General features: G+C 39.4%; 1 protein-coding gene across 1 annotated transcript in view; it reads right to left on the reverse strand.

The window, feature by feature from the left end:
- Positions 1-5,776: 5,776 nt before the first annotated feature.
- LOC306994090 (PDZ domain-containing RING finger protein 4) overlaps positions 5,777-13,915 on the reverse strand; it is a 50,752-nt gene continuing 42,613 nt past the window's right edge. The window contains exons 8-13 of the mRNA XM_079604404.1: positions 13,893-13,915; positions 13,430-13,753; positions 13,250-13,385; positions 12,176-12,277; positions 10,678-10,794; positions 5,777-9,181 (exon numbers count right to left, since the gene is read on the reverse strand). The exon at positions 13,893-13,915 is cut by the window's right edge and continues 82 nt beyond it. Of these exons, the coding sequence (XP_079460530.1) occupies positions 8,012-9,181; positions 10,678-10,794; positions 12,176-12,277; positions 13,250-13,385; positions 13,430-13,753; positions 13,893-13,915 (1,872 nt within the window). The 3' untranslated portion in view covers positions 5,777-8,011. The remainder of the gene's footprint in view (positions 9,182-10,677; positions 10,795-12,175; positions 12,278-13,249; positions 13,386-13,429; positions 13,754-13,892) is intronic.

The following is a 13,915-nucleotide window of genomic DNA, read 5'->3' on the forward strand; positions in this document are numbered from 1 at the left end:
AGATATTTGATTAAGCTTTTCTTACTTCAAACAGCAGCTAATATTTTGAGATTTAAGAGGGATTCCTCCGATTTTTTATGGATCAGAAAACCAGCAGTAAGATCAGAAAAACACAGCTTCAGCCATCTTGGATGCATTAATACTGGTGTGCTGCATGAACGCTCGCCCGCTGCGTTCCTGAGGTCACATTGAGTGTAATTATGGTAAATATGTAAAGTGTTTACCTCGTTGCAGGGTTAGTAGATGTGATGAGATCATTCTATCACTTAGTGAGATGACTTTAATCCTGTAGAGAGAAACATCACAATCCTTCTGCCTCATTTACATGCTTTAAAAGTCAAATATCCAGAGGATTATTGCACGTCTCCGTGTGTAATGTGAGCGCGGCGTGGGCTGAATATATCATCCTCTGTCGAAATCAGAGGCAGAATCTGATGTCATGTGTGATGCTGGAACACACACCTTCAGCCCAGTTAACACACACACACACACACACACACACACTCACTCACTCACACACACACACGTGTGGGAAGTCTGATCCCCGACCTTTTCTGGTCGAAATTATGAGATGAAAAGTCAAAATGATTAATCATTTTGAGATATTAAATTGAAATGATGACATACTATGTTATAATTATAATTTCAGTCATAATTTCAACTAAGTCAAAATTGACATATAAAGTTGAAATTGACAAAAGGTCATAATTATGACAAGCTATTTTGACAAAAGTTGTAATTTTGACTCAGAAATGTGAAATTATGACTTTGTCATATTTATATCTCACAATTGAAACTTTTTTTACCTTGTAATTATGACTTAGTATGTCATAATTTTGATTTGTCATAATATTGTGTAATGATTTCCATTTTTTACTTGAATTTTTTTTTATGTAAGTCATTTTGACTTGTCATAATTGACTTTTTATTTCATAATTTTGACTTGTCCTAATTGACTTTATGTAATAATTTCCACTTCAGTAATATTTTCCACTTTTTATGTCGTGATTTGATTTATGTCATAATTATAACTATGTAACAATATACATATTTTTATGTATTAATTTCACTTTTTATGTCACAATTTTTGACTTGTATGCAATATAATTATGTCCGTCATCATTTTGACTTGAGACATAATTATGACTTTATGTAATAATTTAATAATTTCCACTTTTTATGTAAGAATTTACACTTTTTGTCATCATTTTGACTCATCATATTTATGACTTGATGTAATAATTTACACTTGAGTAATATTTTCCACTTTTTTATGTTGTGATTTGACTTATGTCATAATTATATGTAAAATGTACTAGAAAAATAAAGACTATGTAACAATGTACATATTTTTATGTATTAATTTCACTTTTTATGTCACAATTTCAGTCATTTTGACTTGATTCATAATTTTTTTTTTTACTTGAGCCATAATTATGACTATTTAATAATTTCCACTTTTTATGTAAGAATTTAATATTTTTATAGAATTTTCACTTTTTATATAATAATTTTCACTTATATGTAATAATTTCCACTTTTTATGTGATGAATGTTTTGTGAGATTTGTCCTTCCACACACAGGAGCGTGACGGAGAACACGAGGACAGATTCTTCACTGTTGTCTGAACTCTTGGTCTTAAACAGCTGCTGCTGTACTGGTTTATTCAGTCTATAAATCTGAGAGCTCCAGATAATACATCTGGATGTTCCTCTGCTTGGCTTGATGAAGACATCAGATAATCTGCCAAGATAATGTGGCGTCCGGCGTCACGGAGAGCCATTAACACACACTTCAATTAGCATATCAAAGATCATCTGCTCCATAAATATATGAAGTGACATCGCCAGACTCATTATACAGCAGGCCTATTAAAGATGCGAGTGTATGATGAGAGCAGTGGTGTGCGCTCGGGATCCTGAGGTTATCGATGGAGCGCGTGATGAACTGGAGGAGGAGGATGTGCGCTCGAGTGCCGTTATCTGGAGGATATTTCTGTGTTTGATGCACTGGATGCTGGTGACAAATGCCAGCGCTGTCACTGAATCGCTTTAATTACACCTCACGACTCAAACACAAGCCACACCGATGTAGGAATGATCCTGATGGATGTCAATGGAGTAATAGTGCTGGAAGTGGAAGAATGAACTGGAGTGAATGGAGATGAACTCATTAACCTTCACTTCATCATGTGTTTGAGCCTCTGGATAATAGAAACTACCAAATGGAGTCCAGGGGCCTCATGTATCAACACAGCGTACGCACAAAAACGTTGCGTACGCCAGCTTTCACGCTCACGGTCGGATGTACTAACAGTGAAATTAACGCGAGAATGTGCGTTCCTCCACGCCTATTTCATGTCTGGCGTACGTACATTTCTCATTGTTTTTGTCCGTTGGCGACTCTTACAGGCAATGAAGTGAAGTTGCAAACATTACACAACGAATTGTTCTAAAAGTCAGTGATGCGTGGGTTGATCCAAAATGAATGGGTGCCTGCGGTCACCCGCGGTTACGAGTCATCCAAAAAATATTTGTAATGATATTCGGGTCGCGGTCGGTCGGGTCGTTTGAAATAAAGATGCCAAAAACCTTTGTAATTTATATAGTACTAGACACAGTTGTCTATGAAATACATAGGCCACTTTATTGTCTGAATAACTGTCGTGAAGATGACGCACGAGCTCAGTCTGCAGGCAGAGATGAAAGTGGGAAATCCTTATTTACCTTTTTGAATGTTGAACGCGTTATTAACTTTTGAATAAAAACTGACGCGGGACAAAATGCCCTATTTCTCAACACGTTGAACTGAGCAATGCCATTGTGCCATTTTAATAGGCTACTTTTAAACGCATATAGCTCAGTAATGTCAGTTTTATGTATGTTCTGAGAGGGGGCGGGGGGGGATTTTTGTTGGGAAAAGTCCATTAGACTGGATAAACACATGCAGCATCTTAATTGTTAAGAAAATGAAACGAAATAAATGAATAAATCAAGCCTTTATTAGGCTACATAACACTAGGCTATATCATACATGCATTCAGAAAAATGTGCACCCCTAGTTCATACGTCTATGGCACAATGACGCTACGATGAGCATTTACTAGCTACTTTAAAAAAGGAAGCGGGTCGGGTACAATATTTTATTTTTTTATTTTTTTGCGGTCCGAGTTGCGGGCGGGTTAGTTGGAAACGTCGGTCGGGTGCGGGTTGTTTATACATTGATTGACCCGCTCATCACTGCTACAAGTCTATCGCTCCACCACCTGTGGGAATCATTGCTATTAATTTGCAATTTATAAAACAATTAACATATATTGTCACACGAGCCTTATGGGAATATTCTATCAATTATGCAATTAAGTAAGAACATATAAAAGCATGCAAATTGATACAACCCTTAATCTATGGCAATGGCAGCTTTGGCCTTATTAGAGGACATTGCTAATGGCAGAATCCGAAGAGAACGAGTTTTTAGGGACCACAATGATTTTCTGGCCATTTACAGTGCGACTTTCAGATCCCACCGCATTGACGGCATCAGCCAAACTCTCCCACTCATATTTTTTCCGTTTGTTATTAATTCCGGAGGACAAAGTTCCAAATAAAATATATTTTCTCGTTTCTCGTTTAGTAGCACCTCCAATTCACTTTCTGTAAAGTTTCGTTTCTTGCCGCTTGCTTTATCCATTTTCTTACTGCTTTTTTTTGCCAAAGTGGACTCATTACCATATTTAAATTTATTTAATTAAGGGAGGAGACTGGGTGGGGCGTTGTGCTCGTGCATGTGCACTCAATTTTACGTTAATTGGGATGTACAAAGAGAATATGCGTGGGATCCTTCGTACGCAGAGATTCATACATCTGTTTTTTTTTGTGCGTACGCAGATTTACAGCTTTGTCCGTACGCAATGTTTTAGTATGAATTCAACGCAAGTCTTTGTACATGAGGCCCCATTACTGGAGATTTCTTTTTGCGGTAGTGCTTTACCAGCTGAGTTCAAAAGGTGTTTCAAAATGTTAAATTTCGAAAAATGTTATTGGGTCAAAGGAAACATAAAGAAAGGCTCTGTTTAGAGCTCACTCAAAATTAAAAAATTGGATTGGACGAAAGCAAAACTTTAATTTTTTAAATTTTTAAATATTTTACTGGACAAAAGCAAAACATTATTTAGTCAATAGGCTAATACAAAGTTCAAATATATATATATATATTTTATATATTATTGGACGAAAGCAAAACTCTAGTGAACAAATGTGAGAATGCAAAGTTCAAATTCAAAATTTAGAAAAAAATTATTGGACAAAAGCAAAACATTAGTTAGTTAATGGGCTAATACAAAGTTCAAATAAAATGTAAAAAAAAATATTACTGGACAAAAGCAAAACTGTAGTGAACAAATGTGCAAATGCAAATTCAAATTCAAAATTTAGAAAAAAAAAATTCGACGAAAGCAAAACTGTAGTGAACAAATGTGAGAATGCAAAGTTCAAATTCAAAATTTAGAAAAAAAAAATTCGACGAAAGCAAAACTGTAGTGAACAAATGTGTGAATGCAAAGTTCAAATACAAAATTTAGAAAAAAATTATTGACGAAAGCAAAACTCTAGTGAACAAATGTGAGAATGCAAAGTTCAAATTAAAAATTTAGAAAAAAATTATTTGACGAAAGCAAAACTGTAGTGAACAAATGTGAGAATGCAAAGTTCAAATTAAAAATTTAGAACAAAAAATATTGGACGAAAGCAAAACTCTATTGAACAAATGTGAGAATGCAAAGTTCAAATTAAACATTTAGAAAAAAATTATTTGACGAAAGCAAAACTCTATTGAACAAATGTGAGAATGCAAAGTTCAAATTCAAAATTTAGAAAAAAATTATAGGACAAAAGCAAAACTTTTGCACGTTTACAGCTCAGCGACTCGGACACGACCCACACGGCTGAAGGCTGTAGGAATGATCCTGATGGAGAATGGAGTAACAGTGCTGGAGGTGGAGAATGAAGCTGATGAACGAGAGAATAGAGATGAACGAGAGAATAGAGATGAACGAGAGAATAGAGATGAACGAGAGAATAGAGATGGACGAGAGAATAGAGATGGACGAGAGAATAGAGATGGACGAGAGAATAGAGATGGACGAGAGAATAGAGATGAACGAGAGAATAGAGATGAATGAGAGAATAGAGATGAACGAGAGAATAGAGATGAACGAGAGAATAGAGATGAACGAGAGAATAGAGATGAACGGGAGAATAGAGATGAACGAGAGAATAGAGATGAACGAGAGAATAGAGATGAACGAGAGAATAGAGATGAACGAGAGAATAGAGATGAACGAGAGAATAGAGATGAACGAGAGAATAGAGATGAACTCATTATCCTCTGCAGATGTTTGAGCTTCTCAACAATAAAAACTACCAAATGGATTGGAGTCCAGATTCCTGTAGATTTCTTTTTGTGGAAGTGTTTTACCAGCTGTGAGGTCAGCCTCAAATATTCCTTTTGTTTTGCATTGTGATTATTTTCACGACTAATAAACACATTTTCATCACCAAATCTTGTTACTGTAATGCACACAAAATTATAATTCTCAATAAAATGTATGAATGTTGCATTGTGACTTTTTATGACGAACAAACAAGTTTTTTGTCCTCTTTTCTGAGAACACTAGCAGGGTTAAAGCAAGACCAGACACATGAAGTAAAATACTCTAAATGTTCTTTTCCTGGAAGAGTGAGTGTGTGCTCGAGTAACAACAGAAGCTTTGAAGAAAAGATTTATTCAGTGTCAAACTTTCACAATGACCACACATTCACCTGGCCAAGAGAGACGCTACAGGTTATTCAGATCCGACTAAACACTGAGCCAGAACAAGTACAGAAATCTACAATTCAAATGTACAACCGTTGCTCCAAACGAACAGAAATAAAACCAGACTGACAAAAACTGAACCGGTTCCTTGTACGGACAGACTCCTGTGTGAACTGTGTAAAAGCTCTTCGACTGGACATTCACTGAATGAGTGCCCTGAGCAGGACTAGATCTTAATACCTTACTGTGTTGTTTAGGAAGCATCATAGCGTGGTTTTAGATTTACGCTGGTATGTTTGGTTTTCTGTAAACCAGTACCTCCCATAGAACATATCATCCAGACATGGATTCAACCAGACACTTTTAAGGAAAAACTACATCGCCAACAGGTTTGCTTTCTGGACTTTGATTACCAATAAACTTGTCCAGTTGCTGGTCATATGATCAAGATTGGGCAGCTGTTATAGAAGTGAAACCAGTAACGTTTCCCAGTGTTGGCTGGTTTTATATGGACTTTAGGAAGCGTGTGTGTCTGAGGTAGAGGTTATCGGTCATCGAGAGCTGGTTTGGTGCAGATAGTTGAAAAATCAAACAATAGAAATCCTACAACATCTGAGAAACAGACTCAGCAAGGCTGACTAAAGGCAGGAGATTGCACAATAATTCTCATTTTGCTGAAATGTAAACATCATTTGAAAAATACTTCAGATTATGTGAGGAACAACAAATAAATAAAACATTATGGGAATAATTCACTTAAAAATAAATTAATATTTTCCTCCTGATGTTGTCACAAACCTGAAAGTTGCCCATATATACGTCAGGCTTCATATCGTTGGTCAAATGTAATTAAAGTCAAAGCTGATGCGATGCTTCTTTATGGAAAAGAGGAAGGGATACACTTTAATAATTCACTTTTTGTCTTCCAATTGAAAAAAAATTAGATGAAAGAAAAAATATTACTGTAAATATTATATACTGTATAATTTAATGCATTTGCGTTCTCTTGCAATATTTTGCATTAGCTCAAGAAATGTTGCATTCACTTGCAAAACTTTTGCTTTTTTTCAGAGCAAACAGAGACTTATTAATTATTGTACGAAAGCAAAGCTCAAATTAATTTTTTTATTGTTTTTACTGGATGAAAGCTAACCTTTAGGCTAATGCAGAGTTAATGGCTAATGCAGTTCAAATTCAAAATGTTGAACATTTTTATTGGATGAAAACAAAACAAGTTAGCAAATCGTCGAATGCAACGTTAAAATACAAATTTTTGACAGGCTAAATGTAGTTCAAAATTAAAAAATTTTACATTTTTACTGGATGAAAGCAAAACATTAGTTAGTTAACGGGCTAATAAAAAGTTAAAATTATTATAATTTGTTTTGAAAAATTGTATTGGACAAAAGCAAAACTTCAGTGAGCAAATGGGCTAATGTACAGTTCAAATTCAACAAAAAAAAAACATTTGGGGGACGAAAGCAAAACTTCAGTGAGTTAACGGGTAGACGCAAAGTTCAAATTAAAAATTTTGTCCAATTTTATTGGACGAAAGTGAAACTAGTCAACAGTTCATATGAACGCAGTTCATATTTAAAATTTTGAAAAATTGTATAGGACAAAAGCAAAACTTTAGTGAGCAAATAGACAAATGCAATGTTCAAAATTTTGACAATTGAACGAAACAAAACGTTAGTAAGTTAATGGGTCAGTTAACATTTTCATATTCAAAATATATATTTTTTTAAAATTGGACGAAAGCAAATATTTTGTGAGAAAACAGGCTAATGCAAAGTTCAAATAAAAAATATTAAAAAAAATTATTGGATGAAAAATTATTCTTGGGCAAAATCAAACGAGTAAATGTGAATTCAAAATTTTGGTTTCCTCCAATGTCATGTTTTTCCCCCATCATATCCACTTAGAAGCTTAGAAAGGCATACAGGTTTGTGTTGAATATGTGACTTATGACAGCAATCTTTGAGTGAAATATTCCCTTAGGTACCTTCCTTGAAATATTACAGTAACAAAAACTGTAAAAAAAAAAAAAAAACTGTTTAATTGCTTAGAAAACATTAACAAAGTGTGAAAAATATTCATCTGGTCTCTTCTCATAAAAATTGCCACATTGAACGAGGCAAATGTAGATCGTACCACATGGGTAAATGGGTAAAGTTTGAGAACTTGCATGTGAATCTATACAGTTGTAACCGACAGGAAGGCGTTATGGACTTTGGATCCTTCTGGCGCTTTCTCCCCGTGCGTCATCAACTCCTGAATCGTCATCCAGTTGTCCAGAATCTTCTTGTTCCGCTTCTTCATCATCTTGCGCTGGCTGAGTTGGATGATGCTCACCTCTCCGCTGCTGAGTGGACTCTCCCGCAGACTCTCCAGGCGGCTCCGCTGCATGAACTCCCTCCGCCGCCGCTGCTCTTTAGCCCGTAGCAGATGCTGTTTACGCTCCTCTTTGCTCCAGTAGCGGCCCATCTTCATCTCGCTCATGGCGTCGTCATCGGTCGTCATCCCGCCGCTGCGCTCCTCCTTGATTTTAAGGGCTCGTTCCCGGAGTAGACGGTCTCGGACTGGACGTTTGGTGATGTATCTGGTTCCGTCGCTCCTGACTTTCACTTTCCACTCCATCTTAGGTTCGGACGGCTGGACGGCCTGCGGATCGCTCATGCCTAGCAGACCGTGGGCTAACTCCATGTAGCTCTGGTAGTGTTGCGTATCTGACGCTCTTGATAAAGCGGCAATTCGAGTCCTCAAAGATCGCTCGTCTTCCGCGGGAGACTCTGACGGGTTGCTGTGATCGGGACTCCCGCTCCTGACGGATGATCCACGAATGTTCCTATGATTAGTGAGGCTGACTATCCTGTGATCGGGCGAGCGATCCATCGCTAGCGGCGTGCTACGTGAGCTCTCCGCCGTGTTGTAAGCGCTCGAACTGTCCTTGTCCGACTTCTCCGGATGCTCGCTGATGTCCGCGAGCTTCTTCCCCGGTTCTTTCCGGTGATGCGCCCGCATGATGTTCTGGCACTCGATCTCGATGCTGCGCAGCTCCTCGTTGAGCATGCGGAGCTCGTGCTGGACGCCGCTACACTCGATGGTGCTGCTGCGCGTGTAGAAGAGGTCGAACTCGCCGCTGTTGCGGATCTGACACTTGAGCTCCAGCAGCTGCTGATAGCGGTCTCCTTCGGGAAGCTCCTTCTCCGGGCCGTCTCGTTGACCGGAAGCCTCCCGCAGACACCGCGACAGTCTCTTCTGGATCTGAGCTAGCACGTTCTTCTCCGAACCGTCTGGAGGACTGATCTTCTGCTGGTTGTAGGAGCAAGACGCTGTGATGTTTTCTTCTGAAGCTCCTCTGGCCTGCAGAAAAAGAAATCTGTATTATGCATTTTTAAGGCCAGACAAGTAATTTGGTGAGGTCAATTAGTAAAGAAAGACTACATGCCTGCGCACATATATATTCAAACGTGCACACCTATAGACTAAACACGTAATACGCATGTGCACACCATCAGCGTTTTCACAGATTCGTGTTTTTGCAGCTTACGCGGAGATGATAACGTTTTTCAAAATTATTCAATGCTTGCACCTTGGAACCTATTTCAAGGTTTGCATTCTCTATCACCAAACACTGTTGTCGTGCAAATGAACAGGGCTAGAGCGTTAACGTCTTTCTGTTAGAACGGTTAGATGCACCTTTATGACGGACAGATGCACTTTTATGATGGACAGATGCACTTTTATGATGGATAGATGCACTTTTATGATGGATAGATGCACTTTTATGATGGACAGATGCACTTTTATGATGGACAGATGCACTTTTATGATGGACAGATGCACTTTTATGATGGATAGATGCACTTTTATGATGGACAGATGCACTTTTATGATGGACAGATGCACTTTTATGATGGACCGATACACTTTTATGATGGACAGATGCACTTTTATGATGGACAGATGCACTTTTATGATGGATAGATGCACTTTTATGATGGATAGATGCACTTTTATGATGGACAGATGCACTTTTATGATGGACAGATGCACTTTTATGATGGATAGATGCACTTTTATGATGGATAGATGCACTTTTATGACGAACAGATGCACTTTTATGATGGATAGATGCACTTTTATGATGGACAGATGCACTTTTATGATGGACAGATGCACTTTTATGATGGACAGATGCACTTTTATGATGGACAGATGCACTTTTATGATGAATAGATGCACTTTTATGACGAACAGATGCACTTTTATGATGGACAGATGCACTTTTATGATGGACAGATGCACTTTTATGATGGACAGATGCACTTTTATGATGAATAGATGCACTTTTATGACGAACAGATGCACTTTTATGACGAACAGATGCACTTTTATGATGGACAGATGCATTTTTATGATGGACAGATGCACTTTTATGATGGACAGATGCACTTTTATGATGGATAGATGCACTTTTATGATGGAAAGAAGCACTTTTATCATGGATGGATGCAGTTTTATCATGGATGGATGCACTTTTATGATGGACAGATGCATTTTTATGATGGACAGATGCACTTTGGAATGCACCCATTCACTCCAATTATAAAGCTTGGAAGAGCCAGGACATTTTTTAAGATAACTCTGATTGTCTTCGTCTGAAAGAAGAATGTCATACACACCTAGGATGGCTTCAGGGTGAGTAAATCATGAGCTAATTTAAATTTTTGGGTCAACTACCCCTTTAATATATTCAGTCATTTTGCTTCTCCAGTACATGCATCTTGATTTAAGAACGTTTAGATATTTGTGCTGGAAAACCCATGAAGAGTGAGATGTTGTCTGGTTCCGCTCACCTTCTCTTCCTCCTCTCGGTTCATCTCCTCCTCCTCTTCTCTCCTCTGTTCCTCCAGCATCTCCATCTTCAGCTCCTCCAGGAACTCGCTGTGTTCATCATCCAGCCACGGCTCCTCCTGAAGCAGCACACACACACACACACACACACACAAGATGTAGATCACGGATGTCGCTGCAAAAACGTCTTGGTTAATTCAGCAACAAACTTGGACACATGTTTAGTTTAGTTTAGGATGTGTTTGCTGTTGTAACTAATTTATAAAAGCCCTTCTAGGGACAAGTGTTGCAGATTAGCTTTAGCTTTAGCACTATGATACGCATTAGATGGCTGTTGTCACAGTTTTATATGTTTATTGTATCTGTCCCTACACAAATTAGACATTAAATGAAAAAATAAAGTTTCATTCTGCGTAAAGAAAATTAGCATTACAGCGTAAAGGGATGTGATGATATTTGTTTCTGTACAAGCTTTAAGTCTGTGTGATTTCAACTTTACCTGAACACATATATATACCGCAAAATATTATGTTCTTATCGAAACATTCTTAAATCAAGACACATTTACTGGAGACACAAAATAACCTGAAACATAAATTTGTGCACATTTTGTAATAAAATTTAAATTAAGCACATTTCACGCAAAATTATCATTGCACTCCATTGAAAATGTCATAAAAATTCCTTAAAAATTCCTCAGAAAAATGGCAATGGTCTTAACAATAGGCTACATTTCTGTCTTTTGAAATGAAATATGAGCTGGCCATTTCTTCATTAAATTCACTCAGGTGTTCATCGTGCTTTTATGGCTCTGATGTGAGAAACGCATTACGTCTGTGTCACATTTTATGACGTCTGCATCACACACATTATTGAGGTAATGTTCTCTGCAGATCTGTGCTGGCGTAATGAACTGGAGCGGTCAACGGCTTCACAACACACACACACACACACACACACGCACACACGCGCGCGCGCGCACACGCACACACACGCACACACACACACACACACACACACACACACAGCCTGAAACATCATCCATTCATCATGTGTTTAATTACAGCCGTTAATGTTCACACGAGCTGTCTGGACACACACACACACACACACACACACAAACTCTCTTGTGTTCCGCGAACCATATCAACATGCTGTTAGTTTTTTATAGGATTGATACACACACACACTGTTGGAAGTCGATTACACATGTGGAAATGATGGACATCTGAATCAAACAAAATCTAAGTAAATGTGGAGACACAAATATGAGTGTGAGAGTGTGTGTGCGTGTGTGTGCGTGTGTGCGTGTGTTTGTGTGTGTGCATGTGTGCGTGCATGAGTGTGTGTGTGTGTGTGTGTGTGTGCATGAGTGTGTGTGTGTGTGTGTGTGTGCATGAGTGTGTGTGTGTGTGTGTGTGTGCGTGCATGAGTGTGTGCGTGCATGAGTGAACGTGTATGAGTGTGTGTGTGTGTGTGTGTGTGTGTGTGTGTGTGTACCTGCATTTCCGGCCTGGCGACCAGCAGAACGATATTCCTGCTTTCCTCATTAGTGAGAACGGCCACAGCTTCCTCTCTGTCCTGAACGTCCCGCCCATTGATCTGTCAATCACACACACCAGCCAATGAGAAGCAGCGTACACAAACACACACCAGCCAATGAGAAGCAGCGCATAGTTTATGCGAAAAAATGCACTGCAAAAAAATATGTTTCTGTTTTGTTTTCCAGCACAAATATCTAAACATTCTTAAATCAAGACACATTTACTGGAGAAAAAGCAAAATGACTGAAGATATTAAGACTTGTTTTCTGGGAAATATATAAAAATGAAAGCAAGAACAAATATAATTAAATGAATTAAATGAATAATTAAAATTAGAGCAAATACAATGACAATGTATTTGACAGCCTTGACAAAAATTACGTCACACAATTTGTCATGTTTCATCATATTATTATCACAAACAAGACAATCGACTCCAAGCACAACTACACAATATGATTACAAAATCTATTTTGAATAATATTTTAATAAAGGGTGCTAGGTCAGATGGTACTTTTCCCTTTGAATTAAGTTTATTTCCTGACTCCATTATTAGATATTTGTTCTTGTTTTGAGCACAAACTCACTTTAATATCTTCAGTCGTTGTTCTTCTCCAGTAAATGTGTTTTGATGTTTAATGTTTAGATGTGTGTGTGTGTGTGTGTGTGTGCTGGAAAGCGAGTCAGAAACACTGAGGAAGAACATGATCTCAGCGTCTCTCTCGAATCTATTTAGTTTTGCAATTTCTTTCTGATGCCGTTGGCGACGCAGGAACAACATGATTCATCCTGAAGCTCGTGAGTCTGTGGAGGATTGTGTTAGGAAACACCTCGAGTGTGTGTTCCTGAGCGACACACCACAGCGAAACACACACTCCATCAGAGTAACGACCCCGACGGGACCCTGCGCTCCTCCAGGTCCTGTAGCCGAGGGTCACCAGGAGCCGTTCTGAGGGCTAATGTGCCTGCTCTCCTCCAGGTCCTGTAGCCGAGGGTCACCAGGAGCCGTTCTGAGGGCTAATGTGCCTGCTCTCCTCCAGGTCCTGTAGCCGAGGGTCATCAGGAGCCCGTTCTGAGGGCCAATGTGCCTGCTCTCCTCCAGGTCCTGTAGCCGAGGGTCATCAGGAGCCGTTCTGAGGGCTAATGTGCCTGCTCTCCTCCAGGTCCTGTAGCCGAGGGTCATCAGGAGCCGTTCTGAGGGCTAATGTGCCTGCTCTCCTCCAGGTCCTGTAGCCGAGGGTCACCAGGAGCCGTTCTGAGGGCTAATGTGCCTGCTCTCCTCCAGGTCCTGTAGCCAAGGGTCACCAGGAGCCCGTTCTGAGGGCCAATGTGCCTGCTCTCCTCCAGGTCCTGTAGCCGAGGGTCACCAGGAGCCGTTCTGAGGGCTAATTTGCCTGCTCTCCTCCAGGTCCTGTAGCCGAGGGTCATCAGGAGCCCGTTCTGAGGGCCAATGTGCCTGCTCTCCTCCAGGTCCTGTAGCCGAGGGTCACCAGGAGCCATTCTGAGGGCTAATGTGCCTGCTCTCCTCCAGGTCCTGTAGCCGAGGGTCACCAGGAGCCATTCTGAGGGCTAATGTGCCTGCTCTCCTCCAGGTCCTGTAGCCGAGGGTCACCAGGAGCCATTCTGAGGGCTAATGTGCCTGCTCTCCTCCAGGTCCTGTAGCCGAGGGTCACCAGGAGCCATTCTGAGGGCTAAT

The sequence above is a fragment of the Phoxinus phoxinus genome (genome assembly GCF_949152265.1).
Source record: "Phoxinus phoxinus genome assembly, chromosome: 25".
NCBI classification, from domain to species: domain Eukaryota; kingdom Metazoa; phylum Chordata; class Actinopteri; order Cypriniformes; family Leuciscidae; genus Phoxinus; species Phoxinus phoxinus.